Below are 24,352 nucleotides of genomic sequence, written 5' to 3' on the forward strand. Positions count from 1 at the left end.
GCTTTACTCTGATTGGAAGGACAAGGGAAGAGGACTGAGAAAAATTTAATGTGTAAATGATAGTTGTAGATCCAACATGAAAATTATTACATTTATTAAATTATGAATTATTATTGCACTTACTAGATTTAATTTTATTTTATATTTCTAATATTTATTCACTATTAAATAATAATATGAAAACTGGAAAACTGACTCCATTCTTAATCAAATTCTAAAAAAAAATTATTTATAAACTGTCATTAAGACTCAATAAGAAGATGACAAAAAAGGAAAGACTCAAGTAGGGATGGATGGAAAAACAACAGCATGGAGATAGATGGTAGGAAACCTCATCTAAAAATGTTGCAGACCATAAGTAGCTTGACAACAAGGTAATGAAAGGAGAAGTTCCAAGCTGAATTATGACAGTACAAAAGTGGCTATTTATACAAGACATATTAAATCTGAGATTAATAGTAGAAGGGAAGACAGGAAATATTGCCGGGGCCCCAAGACTATAAGTTGTTACTTAAGGTGGACTTTCTAAGTTGGCCAGAGAAGAAAATACAGCATGCATAGCAAGCTGTAATTCATAGTGAGCATTTTACTAGCTTGAACTACAACCTGGGGTGGAGAAAAAAAAAAAAAAAGCACTATCAGTGCAAAACAAAATTGTAAAGAATAAAGTAATGGAAATAGAAGTTTTCAATATTTACTGTTCATGAAACACTCAGCAAGACAGTAGAACTTACTTATAAACTGATGCAAGAGTCTCTATGCTGGATTTTTCCATTTAATGGGACTGTTAATTAAAAATGCAAAAAAAGCCTGACAAAGATACCTCTCATGGCTCAGACCCCAGAAAATCTGGAGCATGAAAAGGTCAGTGATAAAATTCACTCTTCATTGTGGTGGTGTTATAATGGGACTAAGTAAATTGAATGCTGTAATCACTATAGGATCACCAGAACTTCAAAAAGAGGCACCAGGCTCCTTCTGTAAGCTACTAAGAAAAACAAGAACTTTCTGAAGCCTTTAATGGGTCTTCTGGGTTAAGGTGACTGATTAAGTGGACTGTGGCATTTGAAATATATATTTCTGACATAGGAATATTTTAGATAATAAACCAAAACAGACTTATAAACCCTTATGCATAATTTTAAGAGCTTTTTAAAACACATGCCAGTTAAATTTAAGAAGCACAATAAAACTTATAAACACAAATGTATATACATGCATATATAAAACATCTGTTTTATGAAGTGGCACATACCTCATGAGGGTTATAATCTGGAGGTAACTTCTCTAGCATCTCATCAGCAAGATGCTGCACCACTGCCTCCCGGGTTTCTCCGCCTCTAGTACTGCTGTCTTTGGGCTGGATGCTCACTATGGTACTAAATGTCTCATTAGCCAGGTTGGTCTGGTAAGTTATATCTGCGTTGGGGTGAAGTCCAAATACCTTAAAGTAAAAGGTATAAAAATTGGTGGGGAAAAAAAAAAGTGATTTTTCTTCTCAATTATATACATGAGAGAATGCATGAAAATGGATAAACAAGGAAGAAAATTCTCAGCTCCATAAAACAATAGATATGAACCAGTCAGTGGAAGTTCTCCCATTTAAATGGCCAAGGACCAAACCTGAATTACAAGAAAACATTAACATTGGCTGCATATGCAATAGTGTTTTCATTCATATCAGTGGAGGGGTTTTTTTAACTGATCTCATTATATTCATAAGGATCATGCTTTGGAATGTTATCAAGGAGTGAGAAGATTCCTTTCCTTTGGTTCAGACTAGAGCCTGTTGGAAATGTCTTATGTGGAAATTGACCCCTTAGCATTAGTTCTTTTGTCTCTATGGGTCTATCACTGTTGTACCAGCTCAATTGGATGCCCCTGATTATCCAACCAGTCAACACCCCTAACGTTTTTTTTCACTCAGACTCTTAGGCTCATAAGTCATGGTGAACAAAATAATGCCCACATCTGAAGTACCTAAAGGTGGTGATATATTTAGGATATTTTATGGTTTAGCTATTTTTGGTTGAAGCTTCCCCCTCCTTACTTCTTCTGAAATTGAATTATTTTATTTAAGATACAGCTAGCACAGAATTACTGCAAAGCTGCCCTTTGTCTGAATGATAATAGCTTTTTCAGAAACTTCCACTGAAATATCAGTAAGTCTGTAATTGTCAGATTGACAATTGCAACTCTTCTCCTGGAGGAATTGAATGTACTGTGACTTATTTCACCAGCCCTCATTTAATTATAGCTATTACATATCTCTTACAAACTTTGAACCACTGATCTGACAGTGAGGAAGGCTTGCCCTCAAACTGAGCAGAAAAGCAAGCAATCTTCTATTTCTCATTTTCCACATTTTTTTCATACAATCAGTTTTCATATTTTACATTACATTAGAATTGGTATATTGCAAGAGGACACTTTGAGAAACCAGTATTTATATCCTCTGAGGATGGAATTAAAAGGGCCATTTAATATTGTTACACTTGTAAATCTAGAAACTCAGGGACAAGGGATATAAGTGGCTGCACCATTGCCAAAGCCAGCAAAGCTGCACTGATTTATACCACTTGGGAATCTTATCCTTACAACAGCAAAAATACAGACCTAATACCACATTTAAGGGTGTAACTATAATAGCGTGAAGGTAGGTTCCAGATAGGATTTAATGTTTTGCAAATAGTGGTTTACTCAAACTGATTATTTAGAACTGTAAAAGGAGAAAATACCAATGCACTTTATTACACTCATATTCTATGTGGAAGGAAATACACATATGAAGGTACATTCTTTTCTGCTTTTTCTCTTGCACAGTGAGGGCTTTTTTGTTTGGTTTTGCTCTAGCAGATTTTGTGGCAATACTATAGCCCAAGTTAGCACCATGAAGAATATCTGCTATATCTGTGAGTGGAGCCTTAGTCCAAGGGCTAACTTAAACATTGGAGCAATATTAACAAAGAAAGGGAGACATGGGAGACAGATCTGGTCCTATGGTTTTATGCAAGTGATGTATGAGGAACAAAGGAAAAAGCAACCAGCGGGTGGACCAGTTTTCTGAATGTCCTGTATATTAATCAAGGACCCAAATCTCTCATTCTTTTTGATCCAAAATATCTGGGAATGTTGTTTAAAAAGCGAATGTTGGATTCTGTCTTTCAGGGTTTCCCAGCCTTATGAATCATCAAAATCAATTTCTAAAGCTCTACACTCCTCTGAAATCACTCCTCTATCATCCATTCCTCAACTGGACAGGGGAGAGAAGTTACAACAGAAAGTCCATGGTCTGAGATAAAAACAGGGAGAGATCAATCTCCAGTTATCATCACAGGCAAAACAGATTTGACTTGGGAAATTAATTGAATTTATGACCAATCAAATCAGAGTAGGATCATGAGAAATAAAACCAAATCCCTAAAACAGCTTCCTCAGCCCCTCCCTTCTTCCCAGACTTAAGCTCATTCATTCCCAAATTCTCTACTTCCTCCCTCCTACTCCTGTAGGGAGACAGGGAGCAGGGAACAGGACATGTGCCGAGTCCATCACATACTGTCTCCAACTCCTGCCTCCTCAGGAGCAGGACATCTCCCACTCTACACCTGCTCCAGCATGGAGTCCCTCCCCCATAAGAGAGTCCTCCATAAACTTCTCCAACAGGCTGCAGCTCCTCCTGAACTGCTCCAGCGTGAGTCCCTTTCACAGGGTGCAGACCTTCAGGAACACTCTGGTTCAGCATGGGTCACCTGTGGGGTCATAGCTTTGGCCAGAAAATCTGTTCCATCACAGACTCCTCTCCATGATGGAGTAGGTCTTGCAGGAACCTGTTCCATCATGGACTTTCCACAGGGTCACAGCCTCCTTCAGGCATCCACCTGCTCCAGGGTGAGGGTTCTCCATGGGCTGGGAAGGAATCTCTGCTCCAGCACCTGGAGTACTTCCTTCCCCTCCTCCTTCTTGGTGTCTGCAGAGTTGTTCTTCTCACATATTCTCACATCTTTCTCTCACTGAAGGTTCATGTGCAGCTTTTTATCCTTCACAAATACATTATCCCAGGCGTCCCACCACCACTGACAGGTTCTGCCTTGGCCAGCAGTGGGTCTGTCCTGAAGCCATCTGACACTGGCTCTGTTGCACATGGGGGAAGCTTCTGCCAGCTTCTCACGGAAGCCATCCCTGTAGCCTCCTGCCACTGAAACCTTTCCATGCTAACTCAATACACCGAGTTTGATTGCCCTTCTCAGAAGACAGTGTTCATTTTGTTCAGAGGATGAAATTTCATCAAAGGAGCAAGGACACTGCAAGTGCACTGATTCAGTCTTTCTTAACTAAAAATGGAAAAGGAATGAATCAAGGATACACTGCTTGGACTAGCACAGTATCCTTTGTGAAACTAAGAAGATTGGGAGATTAAAAGGTTAAAGGTCTTCATGAGCAATTTTGACAGATTTAAGAATGACAGAAGAAAGCCACAGCTTTCTTCCTAATGAGTGAAAATGTGAAGGACAAAAAAGATGTTTGCATTCCTGGACTTGCTTCTATTTACGTAAAAGCCAAAGGTAAAATTCCCCTACCTCAAACCATACATACAGATTTTTTACAGGAATCAAAACACTTTAAAAATACATTGCAGTATTGTGAGATTGGTTCTCAAGTGCTTAAAAAAGCAGATCCTTGAAAGCAGCACCTGAAATCTGATAGAGCCAAGGTTCGTACACTGATAGGAACCACTTCATGAGCTGGGCTCAAATGGACCCCGCTGATGCATTTTCATGTCTGCATTTACACTGACTTGGAAAAGGTGCATCATTGCTGGCACAAATACCTTCACATTCTGCTTTCACAGTCTTCAGGGATTCAGAACTTTCCAAGCTTATTTTATGACCTTGGAAACTTCTCACCCTCTCAGCCAGCATATTATCAGTAAGTGAAAACCAGTTTTTTCTATTCCACTCTGTCTATTTAATTTTAATAGAACTTATTTCCAATGGCATTTATCAACTTAATAGAAATGAGACAGAAATTCAGACCATTCACTTCTGTTTCAATTTTCCAGAGCATTCTCTTCTGTTTCAGCTTTAACTAACTCCATCATGTGTGTCTGTACTGGAGGGAGCAGAAAGTCTCCATCCTCCAATCACTATGACCACTGTGATATGCACACATTGGGTCATGTAAAACTGGTTACAGACAGGAGCTACCCTGCACCCTACCCAATCAATTCATGGCAACATCCATATCTTTCTGTTGTCAAAATGGATCCCTATTATAACTTGCAAAATTAAACCATAGGGCTTTTTTGCTTTCATTATTTCTGAGACTGCATGTCTGCTCAATCCCATAGAGAATTGTGAAACCACAAAATAGTTTGGTTTGGAAGAGACCTCTGAGGGTCATCTAATCCAAATCACTTGCTCAAGCAGGGGCAGATAGAGCAAGCTGTCCAGGACATTTTCCAGTTGGGATTTCAATGTCTACAAAGATGAGACTCCACAACATCTCTGGGCAAATTCTTCCAGCGTTTGACCACCTTCCCTTAAGAAATTCTTTTCTTGTTCTCAGATAGATTTTCCTGCTGTTTAATTCATGTCCATTGCTGCTTGTCCTTTCATTGGATATTATCAAAAAGGCTCCGGCACCATCTTTACAGCATTCCAGCAGGATTTTATATACATTGATAAGAATGCTTCAACCTTGCTGTATCAACCCTCCAGAAGATAATTAGGGTTGCTAGAAGTCCTCCATAACAACCAGGACCTGTGAATATGGGACTTTTTCCCATATTCGTTTGAAGAAGGCCTTATTTACCTCTTCCTAGTCAGCAGATCTACACTGAATACCTGCTATAATGGTCTGCCTGCTAATCTTGACCTATGCATACTCGATTCTGAAAGAAACCCAAAAATCTCATTTAAGTTATTCATCTGACAAAAACTCCCTTTAATATATTAAAATATTTTACCTCTGGTGTATCAATCACTGGCAACTGCTCTATGTACTGGAGATAGTCTTCCACTGTATTGCCTTTTGGAATAACGTAACCTTTGTAGAAAGAAAATTTTTCACTGAACATGTGCTCTCCAAACCAGACTCTTGCATATGTGTTCAGCAGTGCCTTGTCGAGGTCATCGGTTACACGGCCACCGTACTGCACTTCTCCAAGCATGTAGCGAACACAGCTCCAGTTCACTCCGTGTTTGATGCCCACATCATTCAAATGGTTCTGAACAAACTGCACACTGGCTGCAAAGTCTGCCTGATTAAACTCGTAAGGAATATTCCAGCCCAACGGGCCAAACTTTCTTCTTTCCTGTAAAATAGTTAGAATTAAAGGTAAAACACTGGTAGATATAAATTCTGAAGAAAGCTTAAGTGCAGAAACATGAAATATGTTAAGAATGCAGTAGTCCAGCTGTAATTCTGTTTCACCAACTTTTAAAAAAGAACATTTAACAAAGACAAGGCCAAACACTTGATTAATTATCTAGTAGCAATGTTTGTACAAAGAATAGGAATATCAATATTTTCACAAAGAAAAAAATCATCTTTTTAAAGTATTTTTTAAATCTCTGAGTCTAGAACTATTGCATCAGAATTTCAAAAATTAACTACTCTATGATGCAAGGGTGTCCAAAATCATCTGCCATGGTCATTGCGTCTTCCTCAGGACTAGATATATTCCTATCGCTGCTGTGTCTGCATGGTGCAGATTCAAGTAGGAAAAGCTGCTTCTTAGTGAATCATTTACAGACTCAGCTGGCAGTATATAGCTTTTAGGGCAATATCTAGTAATTCCTAAATTTTTCACCAAAAAAAAAAATTATACCAAAGTGATACAAAGAAAAGCATACCACAGACTTCCACTAGACCACAATATATCAGTGCATAGATGCCACAGAGGTAAATTAACCAGGCTCCAAATATAAATTAAGGATACTGCAAAATCTATCGATAGGATGATGGAAAGTTGTGGTTAACCCATAAAGCACTTTCTTCAGTGGAAGTCCTGAAAGTCAAGACCCAAAATCTACTTTCATTTCCTCCTATGGGTTTCAGAGCCGAAAGGATTTATATTCACCCTCTTATACCTTCTTATTGTAAACACTGCAGTTTAAGACAATGGTTTTCCAAACCATAAATTGTAGATTTATTTAGTATGTTTTCATGATTTAAAATATTAGTAAAAGTCCAGTTAGTTGAAAGACAGATCACATTGTCATTGTCAAGGACTTTAATAGAAGAGTAATTGACCACTGTTTGATTGTCCTTTTTTTCTCCTGAAATACATTAATTTTGGAGGTACAGGATCAACATGAGCAAAATTGTAAGTTCTAACACAGTTGCAGTAATAGATAGGTTGTTTTCTTTCTTATTTCATTTGTGTTAATTTGCCAACATGGGACGTCACTTTAAAAACATTTTTCCTTTAATAACAAGGTTCATTAATAAACTGGCTTTATGACAGAAGAGAAGAAATATGTTTTTAAACCTGAACAGTTGTGTGAAGAAATGCCACAGCATATAGCAATGGTTTCCACTGTGGCATTTTGCTCACTCCCAGCAGATCCTGAGTAATAGCTGAGTACGTTCGTTTTAAGCCAGCTTTCACACCTAGAAATTAAATATAAAAATGTAATACGTAAGTAAAAAAAAAATGTATGGAATCCATAAGTCCAACCTCTTAAGCATAATTCCCTATTCCAATTTGCAGTATCATCTTACTTATATCTTCAAATAGTGTCTTAGAATCAATCAATTGGTCATAGCAGGCAAACTTCAATAATTTGTTGTTTTAGGTAGAAAACACAAAAAATTAATTTCAAGAGTCTGGAAGGAATTAAAATCCAGTAATCATATTCTAAATGTTCTCAAAAACAACTGAAATAAAAACATAACTATTTAGCAACTATATGGCAATAAAAGAAATACCTAACATCATATGAAACACAGCACAGGGTATTCAAGAGTTTGTTTTGATATCTACTTACAGTACAAGATTTGAGTTTTATTTAAGATAATTTTATTTAGATTTAATTCTTATAAAAATCTCGAAATTCTGTATGCAGGTTCTCCATCTGGCCCATAGGCACCAAGGTGATGAGATGAGACCCTAAATTCCTAGTGCAAATATTAATATTTATGGAGGTTTGTTTGAGCACTGACATTTCATATCCCAGGAACAGCTTTAGGCAGTTGATACTGATCCAGTCTCAGCTTCCATGGAGTACAGAAGCTCAACTGCTCCCAAATGTTTTCAGGCAGTGCTACTCAAGCATCCTTTGCCTTGGGCAGACAACCCAAGCATGAGTTACTGACATCAGCCCCCTCTTATGATACTTTCCACCTAAACAGATTCATACAAGTCTAGAAGGGCAGATTTTAAGTTCAGTGAAAAGATTGTCCAAGTCGTCCTACTTGCTATGACACAATAAAAGTACTTTTGCTTTTGTTCATACTTCACAAAGATCCTGTAGAGCAATATTGAAACATAGAGCTTTTCAAAATATTGAATAGGTATCATAAGAGGGTTCCAAAATCAAACAAATGTGTCTTATTGTATTGTGCTACCAATGTGGTGGGACAATCTTAAGAAACTAAAACTGTCTATATTTCATCCTGACTTAAAATTTTACACTGGGTTTTTTTTCAGCTACTAAATGCAAGCTGAAAATTTGCTATAACTTGACTTCAAAAATAGCCTCTTGGAGCTATAGGTTGTTACCATTAGAATGATCAAGAGGGGGCCACTGTGCAATAAAAAGATGCTGAGCTCTGAATTGAAAAGGGGGAGAAAATAAGAGGAAGAAGTAAGAAAATTTTATCAACAGACTGACTACCTTCTCTTGAGATGGAGTATAAATGCTGAAACAGCATGTGTTTCACATCAAACATTCTGTAGATATCCTTCTAATGTTCAAAGGAAGCTAAATACTGAAATAAGAGGTTTAAATGGCTGAAGCTTTAAATAGGACCTTGGATAAAAATTCTCAGCTCCCACTGACATCATCAACAGAAACCAGTGGCAACACACACACACACACATATAAATATATAAAGGGTATATTTATTTATTTGTAGGCATTGATAAAATACCCCTTCTCTCCTCAAGGTTTAACAATAATCTTGGCCTCTCCTCCCATAGCATGTTCTCCAATCCCTTCAGCATCTTTGTGGGTTCTCACTGGACTCATTCCATTCATGTCTTTCTTGCACCCCTATTAATACAGAAACATGAGTCCAAACTCCCAATTAAGATGCAGATCTCACATTGTGCTTCTGCACCTATTAGGTTAGGAAAGCTGCAGGCTTAGAGGCTCAGAAAGCATGAGATGAACATCTGAATATGAGGAAACATCCTGGAAGTGGAGAAAGATCCTGGGTGTAAGGAGGTGCATGGAGACCCAGAAGACCAAGGGATGCCCAGGAACAGTAATGTCCAAGACCGGCAGCTTCAAGTAGCTGCACAGTGAAACCAAATTTACTTTCTGCCTAAGCTTCCTGGACCAGCAGCAATCTCTCCAATGGGAAGGGAAGATATTCCTACCTTGAGGAGATTCATTGGTAAATTTTATAGAGGACTGTAAAAGATTAATAGGAAACTCTGGGTGAGCTTCTGTAGTGATCCAGGTTCTGAAATCTTCACTCATAGACTCTTTTGTTGTGATGGTATCCATTAATTCATGAAGAAATTCCAAGCCAAGGTGGCAGTTCTGTAGAAGGAGCCATCCTCCATCTTGCATGCATTGATTTAGCAGGTGCCTTGCATGGACTTCCTGGCCCTGACCCATTGAAATTGCACGACATGGAATGTTCTAAAAATAAAAAAGAAAGTTTATTTTATATGTAATTCCATAGAATTATACACGTGACACATTGCTTCCACAGATCCATGTGTAGTAACATTCTGCGACAAAGAAAGCCATTCATTTCAGTGGGGATTAATTATAACAAAACAGAGTAAAGAAAACAAAACCAAAATAAAAAAGCAAAACCCTTCAAGTTTCCCTTACCTTCCACCTGTTGGAAGAAAACTACACTTACTGGAAATAATATGGTTTTGCTCATCTAACAAACTCTGTGGGATAAGACAATCTGAAACATTTTTTCAGCTTTTTCAATATGTTTTCAAATAAAGCAAGACATAAATACAGCCAGACCATTCTTTTTCCTATAACGTACTATCTTGAGATGAGCAGATATTAGGGCTTCAGATAATAACTAATGCGCAGTGTCAACCAAACAATTCTGGTGACTTTTTACTGTCTGAACATATATCATTTAAAAGAGAACTGTTGATGAAGCAGGTAGGACAGGAAAGATTGGTTCACATTAAAGAATTACTCAGGAAACATCCTGTATTGTTAAATGGCAGCTGTGGAGCCACAGATTCAGAGGATTCCAGTTTGTTAATCTGCTAGCTCCAGCACATCTAGGGCAGATCTAGATTCAGTAGAGAGAAATGCAACCATAAAATTCTGGAATTTTATGGCATCTTCTCCAGGGGCTATGGGAGAGTAAAACCAGTTGTTCAGAAAACCAGAGGAGGATACAAGTTCTCACAAAGGGATCTGAAAAACATAAGGCTGAGATTAGGACCACATAAATAAGTAATAAATAAGTAATGAGCAGAGCAGGCAGATTCTCTCTTGCTTATTGTTCTTGCTACTCCTGTTCTTTTTAAGTCTGGCTCAGGTTGGCTGCCTGACTCCTGCCAGGGAAAACCAGAATTATCAAACCCAGTTAAATATATTATTCTGCATATATGTTGAGGGCAAAAGAATTAATGAAGAGACTTTGTTTCTTGGGAAGTTTCATATTTAAGACCTACAGCTGAGTATCCCTCATGCAGTGAGCGATGAGCTACATTATCAATCTGGGCTTATCTTCAGCTGGCTGAGAGTTACAAAGGTTAGTCTTGACCTGTACAGCTACTCAGCCTCTCTTACTGTGAAGCAAAAAGGAAGGAAGACATCCACTCCTAAACATCAGGGAGGAGGCTGCCCTACTTTGGCAGGAGAAGAAGGTTATGGACACAAACTGTGCTGGGTCATTTGGCCTTAGGGTCAGAGAATGGGCCCTGACCTGATTTTACAGAACAGTATAAATACAGCTGCTGTATATGATCCCCCATATCCTGTCAAGATTTAAGGACATGAGAATGCCAAAGACAAGAAAGCAGTTAAATCCTACTCTCACTCAGGTCAGTGAAACCTGAAACTGTAGCTAAAAGAAGCAAAGCTGAACAGCCAGTGAAGCTGGCTATGTGCCAGAGAACAAAAAAACTTTATCTTTTCTAAGATGCATCTGAGTACAGCTAGCACTCTCATAAGTCAAAGACTATGACTACCCCTGCATAAGAGTGCATAAATATTCAGAAGGTACATTATTCCCTAACAAAGCATCTACTCATAATTTGCTCTTCTCAGCAATGTTACCTCTCAAATGTACAATCATTAAAGGTTATAGAAACATCGAGAGAAGGAAAGAAATCTTTTTCACCATGAATTGTCCTCATTTTACTCCTTCTGAAAGAACTCTATCAAATGTCTGCATACAGAATGTTTCTTTCAATAGTGAGTCATATCAGCATATCCATGTCATCTTAATACATTGCTATCCAGATGAAAATGCTGGCATTTTAGTCACTACAGTGGCCCTGACAGTTCTGTTGAAGTTTCTGTGCATCATTCTCTAAAAAAAGAAACTATCTCTACAATTTTTTAAAAATCTGATTTTAATGAAGTCGAAGTGCTGGCATAAGAAACTTCATTTTAATCCTGAAAGTTAAATTTTCTCACCATCTTAAAGTGAAAGTAAAGGGAGCATAAATGCAACTTGTTTTAAGATAGAGCTTGTTTGTTTATAAAAGAGATTATATAGCTCAGTAGTCACAGATACTGTTCTCATTTCTCTGGGAGAGGGCCACCTGAACAACTAAATTTTAGAGTGAAAAATAAATTCTGGACACAAATTTGAACATTACCAACAGCAGATAGCTGATTTATACTGTTAATATCATACTTGGAGGCACCATCAGTACTGGAAATCAATTTTAAGACCATAAATTATGACTGCAAAAGGGAAATAATTGAAAAAAGAGGTCCAAGTGTTTTGTCATTAAGGAAAAAATCCCAGCACCACCACCACCCCCCTTCAAGATAAGGTCCCAGATACAACTAACTCACATTAAAGATTTAGTTGGGAAGAAAGCAGAGAAATCCCAAAGAAAGACAGGAACTAAGTACAATTTGTTGACATACTAGCAAAATAAACACAAAGCTCCCTTAAAAATGCTTATGAAAACTAAATTATTTCTAGATATGTGTTCCAAAAGCTAAAGAATTTTGAAATGCTACTCAACTTCCACATTGTTATATACATTTTTATTTTTACAAACATCTGTGTTTGCATTTTTTTTTTTTTTGGTGGCATTTGGATGGCTTTTGTAAACTTGAAACGTTTCTATATGCTGTGTGGTTAGGTCTTTACCTCAAGGGATTAGAAAAGGACCTTGCAATTAAAGTGCTGTTGACTTTACAGGTGACACTAGAGGTGAATTTCAGGTTATGACAGCTTAGCTGATGCTCCCTTGTTCCTAAACCATCTGTGAATAAACAAGGCAATCCCTTTAGCTCGTTCACAGCCTCACTTTCTATTTATTCTGTACACTTTCCTGAAAGCATGAAAACATATGAGGACTGTCCAGTGCAATATCCTTTTGGTCTGACAGCAGACAAGAATCAAATTAATTACTTCAGATTTAAGATTCTTAAATTTAAACACTAATTGAGAGTTAGGTCATAACTTAAGCCATCTTCAACACAGACAGTCAAATAAGGGTCCTGATTTTCAAACTGAATGAGCACCTCCACTTTTAATTAATAAGCTAATGAGATTTGTGAGTCCTCCCACTTTTGCAAGTATGTCTTACTCAGCATATACTAAAATCCCGAGCCATTAAATGAAGATTCGTTCTAACGAGGAGGAAAATTTATGGAGATCTAAAGTAAATAACTTCTTTTTGGGAAAATTTTATATGCTGCTACATTGTGAACCATAAAACAGAGCACAGAGTGACTTAAAGTTATGCTGCTCTGTAGGAAATGTTGAATGCTTCCATCAAGTGCACAGATTGAATGCTAGGGTGTTAAAATTAGTTTCTCTTGTCACCATATTTACGATTCTTTTTTCTGTATCTTCTTGAAATCATCATTACTGTCAGCTCCTACAGTGAATGCAACACAATATAAACCACAAATGTTGCTTTGTTCTCATAGCTCAGTACATTTCCTAAGCAGTGGATATCATAGTCTGCTGGATAAAGAGAGTGGTCCCACTGAAATCAAAGAACAGCAAAAAGCAAGACTTCAACATTTTCATTTCCCAATAAATGCCTTTTGGCTAGTGGTCAAAAATTAACTTCCAGAGAACACTAGTATGAATATAAATATCATTATTGGAATATCATTAAAATGTGGAAATATGACTTGTAGGGCAAAGAAGAGTTAAAAATGTCTTTATCAGCTCTAGCAATATCAGTGTAGGAGGATACCTTTGATTTTGCAAGACGTTCTATATTTTCAGTGGGATCAGACCCCACTGATAAAAGGCATGTCAAAGGTGTTCGACAGCCACTTTCTGTCCACATTGCTTCCATTTCAAGAATAAATCCTTCTGCATATTTCTCTCCAAGAGATTCTGCAATGTAGTGACGAGCCTGGAAAGAAAAAAAAATGTTACCAGAAAAATGTATCTACCTTTACCTTTTTAAATTTAGCATTAATTAGTGATGTGGGATTTACCAATATCTACATTGGAAGGCAATGACTGTCTTAACTGTAATTTTTCAACTTTGGTCCACAGGAGGCAACCACTGAAATTCTCAGATAGCAAACTTCTAACAAAGAAGAGAAAGAACTCTGCTCACACAACAGCCATCCTGTGAAGACTGTTGCTAGAAAATGCTAAATGGGGTTTTTTAAAGAACTGGAAAAAAAAAAAAAATTCCATGCAGAATAGATCCAGTGTCAGCTCTGAGGACAGCCCAGATATTGCCCCTAAATTACTGCCTGTTAAAAGTTGGTGGATAGCCAAACAAAAGAGTTTCTCTTTACCAGTTCCATTCTTAGGTCCCCTAAGTATGTATTGTTGACACTGTCTCTACAGCGTAGTGGATTAGCTCTGACCCAGTTACAATCTCCCATATATCTATTGGAACTTCAAACAAATGCTCCTGTCCAGTGGTTATCCAATTCAAGTCTCTTAGGCTGAATATCTATTTCTACAAAACTCAGCTCAGACTTGATCCTTAGAGGTCAAACCTTCTTTATGCCTCATTTTTTTTCTTTTCAAAGACATTTTCTAAAAGAATTTCTAAAGCTACCTTAGTGCATGAAATTCTTTTTTACTGAGGTGATTTCCTAGCTATGTAATGACTCTCACAGATTCTGCGGCATGTATGATGAAGAGAAGCACTGAGGAAAAAGGTGGAGTGAGGAAGATGTCAACTGTAGGGGAAAAAACCCTCAGTCACACACTATTAAGGGTAAATTTTATCCTAGACAGGTAAAATTTCTAATACTTGGGAAAACACTATAGGGAAAGAAGAGATAAAGAAGAGATTAACAAAAGAGATCCGCTCTCTCCTCAAAAATTAAAATAATGACCTTTTTTTGCAACCATTGTTCAGAGACATCTTTTTTCAAAGATGGTTGTGCAAGACAATAACAAATAATTGATAAATGAGTTCACAGATAAGCAGTAGCAGTTGTATTATTTTTCTTTGTTTAAATTATGGCCGCTGGAGTTCCCATACTCCTCTCCTCCTTACTGACTGAGGAGCAGAAAATGAAAAAGAGTGGAGCGAGCCTTGTTGAAAAAGAGGCCCATGAAAATATGGTGTCCCCGAAATACAACACAGATGCTATCACAGCATGTAGCATGTAAAGTTAAGATAGACGGGAAAGAAAAACTACTACTTTCCAGTACAGAAAGAAAAAAAAAAAAAAAGAAAAGAGGGTATTCATAGGCTCATACATCTCTTTTACACCTACATGGAGAAGAAAAACCAAAATATCAGTCTACTGCAGTTTCTTTTATGACATTTGCCATGAGGCAGCCTTAATTATTACTTTCTCAGTAGAGAGGGTAAGTAAACAGTTTATCTGCTGTTTTAGTGCACCTGTCATAAAAGTGAATTGTCGTTTTTTCACTGCTTCTGTGAAAAAGATCAGGGATGTATCTTTTGATTCACCAGAGGAATGCAACTTCCTTACAGGTTTCATGACTTGACTTTGAAAGCACCACAAAAAAAAAATGGTATTCTTGCAGCTCCAACACAATTTGTTTCATGTTCTGCTTCCTAGTTCATTGCAATTAAATAAGAGTGTTCTCACACATCTTTTTTATGAGCATTTCAATAACTGATTTTTCAAAATAGCTCACTCTGCAACGAATATTATGGTAACAAGAAATTCAGAAAACATAAGTTTGGAACTAGCAGTTCTTCAGGAGATATCACATGGCATAACCATTGTACAAAAATGTATCATACTTGGGCAACAGTGTGATCAGGGCACCAGCTGCGGACAAGGAGCAGTTTATGGAATTGATCCAGTAAGCTGTCATAGCCATCAGGAATAACAGATTTTTCAGGAGCTTCTTCATCAAACCAGGCTTTCCAAGACTTCTCATTCTTAACAATTTGCACCAGAAGTTGATTGAAAGGGTACAAGCTAGATAACTGCACAAGATTGAGCCATGTCGTGTCAAGGATCCACTTTTTTGGTTTTGGTTCCACAGAATTCATATCCAAGCTGGCACCTCCTGCAAATTGAAAAGTATTATAGACAAAAACAAACATTGTTAAACAGAAAAATGACAAAGTAATAAAAAAACATTTTTTATATATAATTCAGGGGTAACATTTTATGTAAACCAGGATATGGAGACTTAGAATTTGCATGGAAGGAACACTTAAAACCTAATTGGGAAGTGGTCTCAGTTCCTCCCAAAGGAACTGAGCTGATATCCCACTAATTTTTGTGCTGCTTCTACTCTAACTGTAGAGCTGGAATAAAACATGACCACCTAAAAGGATACTCAAACCCAGTTCTTCAAAGCAGATGTAGAATGGTTAGTCAGACTCCTTTCATCTTTACTAAAAAAATAAGAAAGCACATGGTGCATTCATTTCCAGGACTGTGCAACGTCAACAGCCTCTTAGCTCAACCACCACTCAGCCTCGTGCCCATTTGCACACCCAGCACAGCTGAGCCACAGCTGAACAGTAACTCAGTGTTTGCCAAACAAACTGGGGTGTTTGGATGCCAAGCACCTGACTGCACTTGTCTTTGTACCAGATTGTGTTTATCTTGGAGACAGCGAGGTCAACCCCCATCAAATTTTATAAACCTTACTCAAATTTTTCTTTGCCATTGTATCTGAGCAGTGACATACAGTGGCGACATAACGCAATGCAATATAAAAATGTTTTACAACAGCTAATAGACATCCACTTTTTTGTGCTAATAAGGTCTGGTACAGCATTCACGTGCCTGATCATCAGCCACCAAGAGAGCTTTCACTGATTGTCTACAATCTCACAGACACAGATGTGGCAATTTGAAAAAGAGGCAGACAGTAGAGACTGTAAGTTCTCTTACAAGTAATGGACTTTCTCACACCCCCCCCCCCCAATTCTGCAATCTATAACAGTTTATATAATCCTCATCTAAACATTATTTCGGTAACAAATAATCTATACTGCTCTTGCTTTGGAAAATTTGTCCCTCAATTCTTTCTTGCACTGTAAATGCTTTCATTTACAAGTTAAACAAATACATCCACAGGATATAACACATTGTTAATGAAAGTACTGCAAAATCTGCAAAATCTGAAAAAAAAAATCTGAATTTTGCAGACATATGGATCATTTTTAGAGAAATTACCTTTGATCAGTGTCTCAAACTCATTGTGTGAAATTTTCTTGGCCTGCAAGTCAATCTTCAGTGCCAGAAGCAATGTGAACAGGAACCTGTGATTTTCATACAGCCCTCGAACTGTGTACTTGAAGACTTCATAGGTGAGATGCTCGATTATATAAACTACCCTCTTTGCTGCAATTTGAGATTTCTGAGATCTTTCCACTGATAGGTCAAAAATGCCAAGGAACTGCCCTAAAGATGTTTGGTACATGACATTAATCATGCTCATTTCCACAATTAGGAAATAAAGGATGCTACCACGACCTGCCACAGGCCGATACTCTTCACGTGCAGTATTGATTTTCACCTCTGTCTCCATTGCTGTGTTCAATTTTTCACTGACCTTAAAATTAATGGAAAAAAACATGAAGATTAAGTTGTATTATGTGGTTTATACTAAACAAGCAAAAAGAAATGGTCTTGATTAAGATCACAATAATATTTTTAGTTGAGCTTTGCTTCCCTCTGCCAGTGTTTCAACACAGACATTGTGTCTTCATGTGCTGCAACTGTCACAATGGGAACTGATTCAAACTCACACCTGCAAAATATGCCTGGAATATAAACAGTATCCAGATAACGGTTTAATTTTGCAATTTTTTATTAACAAAAAATTAGTGTTTCTACTATTTATTTGTTAAGAAGTTAAATGTTATATAGTGGCTCTGAATGGAAAAAAAATAAAACAAGAATGAAAATATATACATACGTCTTTATATATAGCATATTTAAATTACAATTTAAAAATGTATCTGCAGTACATTCAAAATTCACCTCTTCTGCTGTTGTTTTAGTGATCCTCAAGACTTCTATCAGAGACTCATCTTCAACCAACGAGCCTTCTGTACTGGTTAGACGGCAGAGAAGATTATCTTCAAGCTCCTGCATTTTCCTCTTGTGGTATGTCACTTGTTCCATCAGTTTGATTCTTTCTGCTTCCAGTTCCTATATTCAAGAAATTTGCCATAGAAAATTTAACATCAATTAAAAGGACAATTCCTTGTAAAGACAAAGAAAACGTGTGATTCCATGCATATCAGATTGGGGACTTTGTAGTCTTTCACATAAAATTCTGAAATATTACTAAATATTTCTGTATGAAAATATTTTATATGCATGCTGAATATATACTTTAAAATAATTGATATGTCTCCTGCATTTATTTGATTGATGAAGGAGAATGAAAACACATCAGAATTACCAGGAAAATCTTCCCCATAGTAAGATGCACAAACCACTATAGATAGTTTCCAATGGCAAGTGACAAAATCCACATTACATCAAGTACTTAAAATTAAATCAGATAAAGGCCTGAAAGATGTTTTGTATGGATGGATTTACATTGTAAGCAAAACTGACTGGATGACGTTTTCCATTTCTAATTCCTATGATTCTGTGATTTTGAAAGATACAGTCCTCTACTGCTTATAAAGCAGGAAATGCTACAATTATTATCTAGGTCATATGGATTTTTTTGCCCTTTCTACAAGACAGATAATGATGAAGGAAAAAAGGCAGAGAAGTCAACAGAACGCCAAGTGAAATGAGGCATCTATATGGCACAGTTTACACAGCTCAGGGACACTCTTGCTGACTGTCTTTCTTTAATCAATCAAGTCAACCTTCATATATATATATATATATATATATATATATATCCTAAAAGGACGGTTAATAACAGTCTAACTACACCTATGGCTTTAGTTTATTTTCAGTTTTGTCAACATGTCAAGCTAGAGAAAAAGGAGATGTACAGAGCTACACAGTACAGGAGAGGTTCTCCTGTATTTCAAAGAAGTGAAAAATTTCTTTATTTTCACAAACTTCTCATTTAGAAACCTGTTTGAAATATGTTCTAGGGCTACAGAGTGAAAGCTACAAGTAACTGCATCCCAAAAGATGGGAATGGCTTAAGCATCAGTAACTCATCTTTCTACATTTATTCCTCTTTCTATACCATTATTGAAAAAAAAAAAATTAGAATTACACAAAAGAAATACTTCTACAGAACACTCAAAAATACATTTAACTGCATACTTAAATTCCACATAAGGATGTGGTTTGTTTAAGATCAGACACTTTACCCATACTATTTATAAGCCTGTAAAAGGTATTGTTCAGAAAATTAGCAAATATACCAGGTGCAAATTTTTGTTCGCAAGGGAACTTCACAACCATATTTGTAACATAAATAATAGTTGTTCTGAACACAAATAGCGGCAGCAACTTCGTTAAAAAAGTACAAAAATATGCTGGTTTTTTTCTATATTTACAGGATCTACGTGTAAAGCTGAGAAGAGTAAACACTTCTTTGATCATATTTCATTGATCACTAGACCAATCTTTAAGAATGTCTTGGTTGCTTTAATCTATTACTTTATCTCAGTGATCATAAAGTTGTCTCTTTGTAACAGAAAACCTGTTCTTCAGAATCTCCGTTCATGTTTTGTCCTCTCTTTGAACAAAATTTTTCAGAATCCCATTGGCTCTATCTACACCACAACATTCATCTCTTACTGAGACAGAAGAGACAGAACAGCCATGATGTCTTCATATCTGCCAAAATAAGTTTAATAAATGTTGATCAGCTGCAACCATGTCCCTGTGCAGCAAGTTATGTTGATACTAACCAGGTTCCCTTGCAGCTCTCTTCAGCTGATGTACCGCACTGAAGGAATATTTTTCAGATACTGTATTTCAAAATGCAGTCTAGGTGTTTCTATGTGCATCCAATTTGAATTCTCTAACAGTTCTGTCCAAAAAAACCCCCAAAAAACCAAAAAAAACCAACAAAAAACAAACCACAGAGCAAGAGGGAAGAGGAGTTTTATATGTAGGTCATGAGAAACCCATTCCACTTCTTTCACTTCTATCTTGATTTAGACCTCTTTCTCCTTTCAGAGGTTAGTCAGGATACCCCCATTCACTCCTGCTGATGCTGTTCAATTTTGCTTACAGAATCCTACATCTACTGGAGTAAAGATTAAAAGTTTTGCATCTACAGCATTTGTCCCACCCTATTATTCCCCAGTACCTGCTGTTAGTATTTTTGTTTTTCATGGAACAATTCACAGGAAGTTTGCGCATTATATGACTTTCCAGCCTCTGTGACTGTCAGACTGAAGCAAGGGCAGCTTAATTCCAGCCCTTACTTCAGTAAAGGCTCATTTTGAGCAAAGTGGAAGGGTGTTGGCTGGAAAAAATGACAGCACCACTAAAGAACACTGATTAGAACATGCTTTGGGGAAAGTCAAAGGAAGAATTAATTCCCTTAGGTAGGCAACTCCTCTCACATGAGCAAGCCTACCTGAGCTACTTACTGAAAGCAGCAGCTCTGCTAATGCAAATCTCATTTTTTTTTCCTCTCACCTGAGAGAGGATTTTCTTCCTTATATTAACTTCCACATAATCAATGCAAATTTTAGTAAGAACAGAGTCGAGCCAGTGTTCAGGGCTCCTTAAGAATCTTTCATCTCCTTGCACACTAGAGCCTGGCTGGCAAAAGTAGTTCAAGTTCATAAGCCTTTTTTCATGTAATTTAAATAAAGTTTAAAAAGGAATTCAGAAATAAAAGAGATTTCTGACTGAACAAGAAGCCCTCTCCATACATGAAGGAATAAAGCTGTTTTATGTATGTCATGTGTATGCCTGTGATGTATTTTTAATGAATAATTTTCTTTCTTCTCTTTCCAAAGCCAGATCTTAGAATAAATGTTTAGGTTCCCCCATTCAATTAGAAAACAGCTCCACATTGTGTTTCAGGAAATGCACAACCTTTAAACTTTCATTCACATTTTTGTTCTTGCATTTAATTTGAACCAAGCCACTGAATATGTATGTACTCCTGTTGCAGATACTGAACAATACTATATAATACTGCAGATACTTGCAGTACTATTCCAGTACTGCAAGACTCGATACCTGCTTTTCTGTAAGGATGACACGGCCAAGGAGCTGATCTTCCAGCCCTTTCATGGTAACAGTAAAGTCAATCACGGTTGTTCTTGCACTAATTTCTGGAGTATAAACAGGATTAGCCACCTTTGTTGTCATATAGAGGGTAAACCCCTTCGCCAGATCTACCTCCTTGTCACCTACTTTCACCTGAAAATAAAAAACATTTCTCAATTTTCAAAAGCTGAATTCAGAAAAAAATGCTATTTTTTCAGATAAAAAAAAACAAATCTATGAATTCTTCTTTTTATGTTTTCATTTACACTTTTTAAACTTTCTGATTAAGAGTAAAAAAGTCCCTCAAACAACCCCATGAGTTCGCTACTCTTTTTCTGTTTTAAAGGTACAAATCATGTCAATATTCAGACTACCCCATACCCATCATCTGTCCTACTGGGTTTTAATTTAATGTCTATAATCCATCTTACTTTGTGTGCTGAACCAGATTTTATGAAATTTTTTTCCAAGATGTTATCTAGAGCAGGATCAAGTTCCTCCCCAATGTCTTCAATTAAGAGAGGTCGGCCAAGGGACAAACAGTCTTCTACATGACTTCTGAAGAACTTGTGGTTCATTGCTGTAACCTAGGAAGATTGAGGAACAACACAGCATGCATTTGAAAGTACACACAAAAGAGCATAAAATTGATGGCAGCTATAAAAAATTATACCATCCTGTGGTATCTATACAAATGGCTGCATTTTAGGGACCAACACTTGCCTCTGCTGACATGAATGGAAGCTTTGCTTTAAACGTAGGAGGATAGGAGGTCATGTTTCTTTCTTGTTACTTATTTACTTATTTATCTGCATATCTATCTAGTAATTTTAATATCTTAATGTCTCCTAAATATAAATATTTTTATGCTTAGAACACTGATGTGAAGTAGGGAAATATGTATGGAGTTCAGAAAGGGAGCCAGTGTTACATAGGAGGCCTGATCATTCCATTTCCAATTCACCAGTCTTAAAATTGCTAAAAGTAGCACAGACTCCTTTTCATTTATTTAAATTTAATATATTTAACATAATCCTTTAAGATGATAATTGAATAGCCTTTACAGGCATCTCTTAAGCCATGGTTTTCGGGTGATTTTTTTACCAGGAAAAAAAAAATTAGGATAGACAGGTTTTTAAAATAAATCCTTGTCTTGCAGGCAAAGCTCTTTGAATAAGGTATAATTAAAATATCCAGAGGCACATTACACAGAATTTAACCAGTATATAATTTAAAAATAAATACTCTGTTCCACCACTCTGCACTTTTTGTTTGTTATAATGTAGGCACATGTGTATCCACCAAAACAGCATATTGCCTACATTTTTATTTCAAATTCAGCTGAGGGATAAAGCTAGTGTCTGGGTGACCAACAACATAACACTAACAAGACCATAGCAAATTACAATATCCCAGATGTAAACCATAATTTTATTGTGTACTTGTGTATTTAGAAACTTGACATAACTCTGTTTTTACTGGGCTTACTGGGGAGAACTCAGATTAAGAGCAGGAGATAAAAGTCTCCAGAAAGGTGGAAAATGAGAAACAACCTTTTACCTCCACACCTTTTGTTTTCCATACCTAATTGTTTTCCTTCCTAATTGTTTTCCATACCTTTTTCGCTATGGAAAACAATTAAAATCATCATAAAAATAGATATGCCATAACATATCATTCCAAGCTATTTTGCCCTGTTATTGATACCCTGATATAGAGTATGGGTTCTGCATCAGTCTTGTTTTAGTTTCTGCATATCTGTATACCAATAAACACCAGATTCAAATTACACATGGTCAAAGTATGATGACACAAATGATACACACATTTTAAAAAATGACAAATTAAGTATTTACCTGAAGTCCATTATTCTTTTCCTTATTTTTGATCCAGCTTTTTCCTTGACCTTGTGGATCAATCAGCAAAGGATATCTAGATGCTTTTGTGACAATAATGCCATTTTGAATTGAAAGGTCATCATTTGGAAGACCCTGAAGGTTCCATTCACCCACTGTAGCATTGTCAACAAGCATACCAGTAAGGTTCAAGTTCTAATAGAAAATATGCAATTACAAAATTAGTACCAGTAGAAAACATGTAAATACAAAATTAGTGCCAGTTAGAGGAGCTAAACTAAAACATCTGCTGGGTGGTTTTTCTTCTTATTCTGATCAGAATGCTCGATAGGGCATATTTGGTAGTTATTGCTTACTGTTTCTTTTCTTTAAAGTTCAGTGGCTCAATCATTGCAGTTGAGCAGTAATGAAAGTGAATTCTGTTGAGTCTCTGATGTCCATCAGAGAGTGTCAGAAAAAACTCTGAAGTCAGTTTAATATCTAATGACAAACTGATTTTTTTGCCATTTTTGATGGCAAACTCTTTTCCTGACAGTTCAAGTGGAAGTGCCATCTTGCTCACAAGAGCTTCCACCTGCTGGAAAGTGCCTTCCAGGTACAGGATAGCTGTGGGAGACTAAGAGAAGAAAGTGGAGATGGGCTATGGCTCAGTAACCATGAACTATCATGAAAGGTTATTGCTGCTGAGTTAAAACCCTTCACAGTTCACATACTCTCCTAAAGTCGGATTTGCACCTGTCAACTAATTCACTTTATGTTATTCACTATGAAAAGTAACTGGCCTCTCAAAAAGGTGTGTGTAAAGAAAACAGTGCTGAAAATAGCAAACCAAACTCTCCAGTTTAGAAAAGCACCTTAGTAAGGATTGAGAAATTAAAAAATAATAAAATTGAAGGGTTTTTTAATTTGCTCCTTACATCTTTCATTCAACAATTCCTACTTCTAGGCTTTCTCTAAAAACATGTTTGAAATAAAGACATGTAAGAAAGAAAGAAAGGAAGTAAAAGCCTGCAAATCTTGCAAGAATCACATAATTCAGCGTCTGAAGCCTAAAGCAAAACTTTAAATACTGTAAGAGTTGTGATACAATCATGAGATCTAATGATACCACTGGCTTCAAGATGCCAAAGCTTTTTTACCCCTTTGATTTTTTTTCTGCTAAAATTATTGAAGACTCACAATGAAGCAACACAAACCACTCTCAGAAGACAGAGAAATTTTAGGAAACTTTTGTTTCCATTTGTGCAAAGGACAGAAAAACATTTAATAGGCAAATTTTTCAGCAATTAGAAACCATATTTAGCTCCTTCAGCAGACGACTAGGATATCTGAACTTTTTCTTACCTACAGCAAAAAGTATCAGTCACCCTGCAACTCTGAAATTCAGCTAATTTAAGTGCCTAATTAAACAGATAGGTGGCTAATTTTAAACGGATCTTTCTAATTTTTTATGCCCAAATGACTCCTACACCCACGGTCAGTTAGTTTGTGAGAAAACAAGACAGACATCAATCCTTTTGCTTGAACTGCAAAGCTGCTTTCCTTCCTGTTGCGTGA

At 36.7% G+C, this 24,352-nt stretch overlaps 1 protein-coding gene across 1 annotated transcript in view; it reads right to left on the minus strand.

The window, feature by feature from the left end:
* The window catches only part of LOC131575534 (dynein axonemal heavy chain 5-like), a 149,094-nt gene that overhangs the window by 21,460 nt on the left and 103,282 nt on the right, over nucleotides 1–24,352 (minus strand). The window contains exons 62-72 of the mRNA XM_058831122.1: nucleotides 22,796–22,990; nucleotides 21,371–21,526; nucleotides 20,910–21,092; nucleotides 17,763–17,933; nucleotides 16,953–17,331; nucleotides 15,557–15,828; nucleotides 13,556–13,720; nucleotides 9,548–9,815; nucleotides 7,493–7,614; nucleotides 5,966–6,313; nucleotides 1,256–1,444 (exon numbers count right to left, since the gene is read on the minus strand). Coding sequence (XP_058687105.1) covers nucleotides 1,256–1,444; nucleotides 5,966–6,313; nucleotides 7,493–7,614; nucleotides 9,548–9,815; nucleotides 13,556–13,720; nucleotides 15,557–15,828; nucleotides 16,953–17,331; nucleotides 17,763–17,933; nucleotides 20,910–21,092; nucleotides 21,371–21,526; nucleotides 22,796–22,990 — 2,448 coding nt within the window. The remainder of the gene's footprint in view (nucleotides 1–1,255; nucleotides 1,445–5,965; nucleotides 6,314–7,492; nucleotides 7,615–9,547; nucleotides 9,816–13,555; nucleotides 13,721–15,556; nucleotides 15,829–16,952; nucleotides 17,332–17,762; nucleotides 17,934–20,909; nucleotides 21,093–21,370; nucleotides 21,527–22,795; nucleotides 22,991–24,352) is intronic.

Source organism: Poecile atricapillus, chromosome 2, assembly GCF_030490865.1.
Source record: "Poecile atricapillus isolate bPoeAtr1 chromosome 2, bPoeAtr1.hap1, whole genome shotgun sequence".
NCBI lineage: Eukaryota > Metazoa > Chordata > Aves > Passeriformes > Paridae > Poecile > Poecile atricapillus.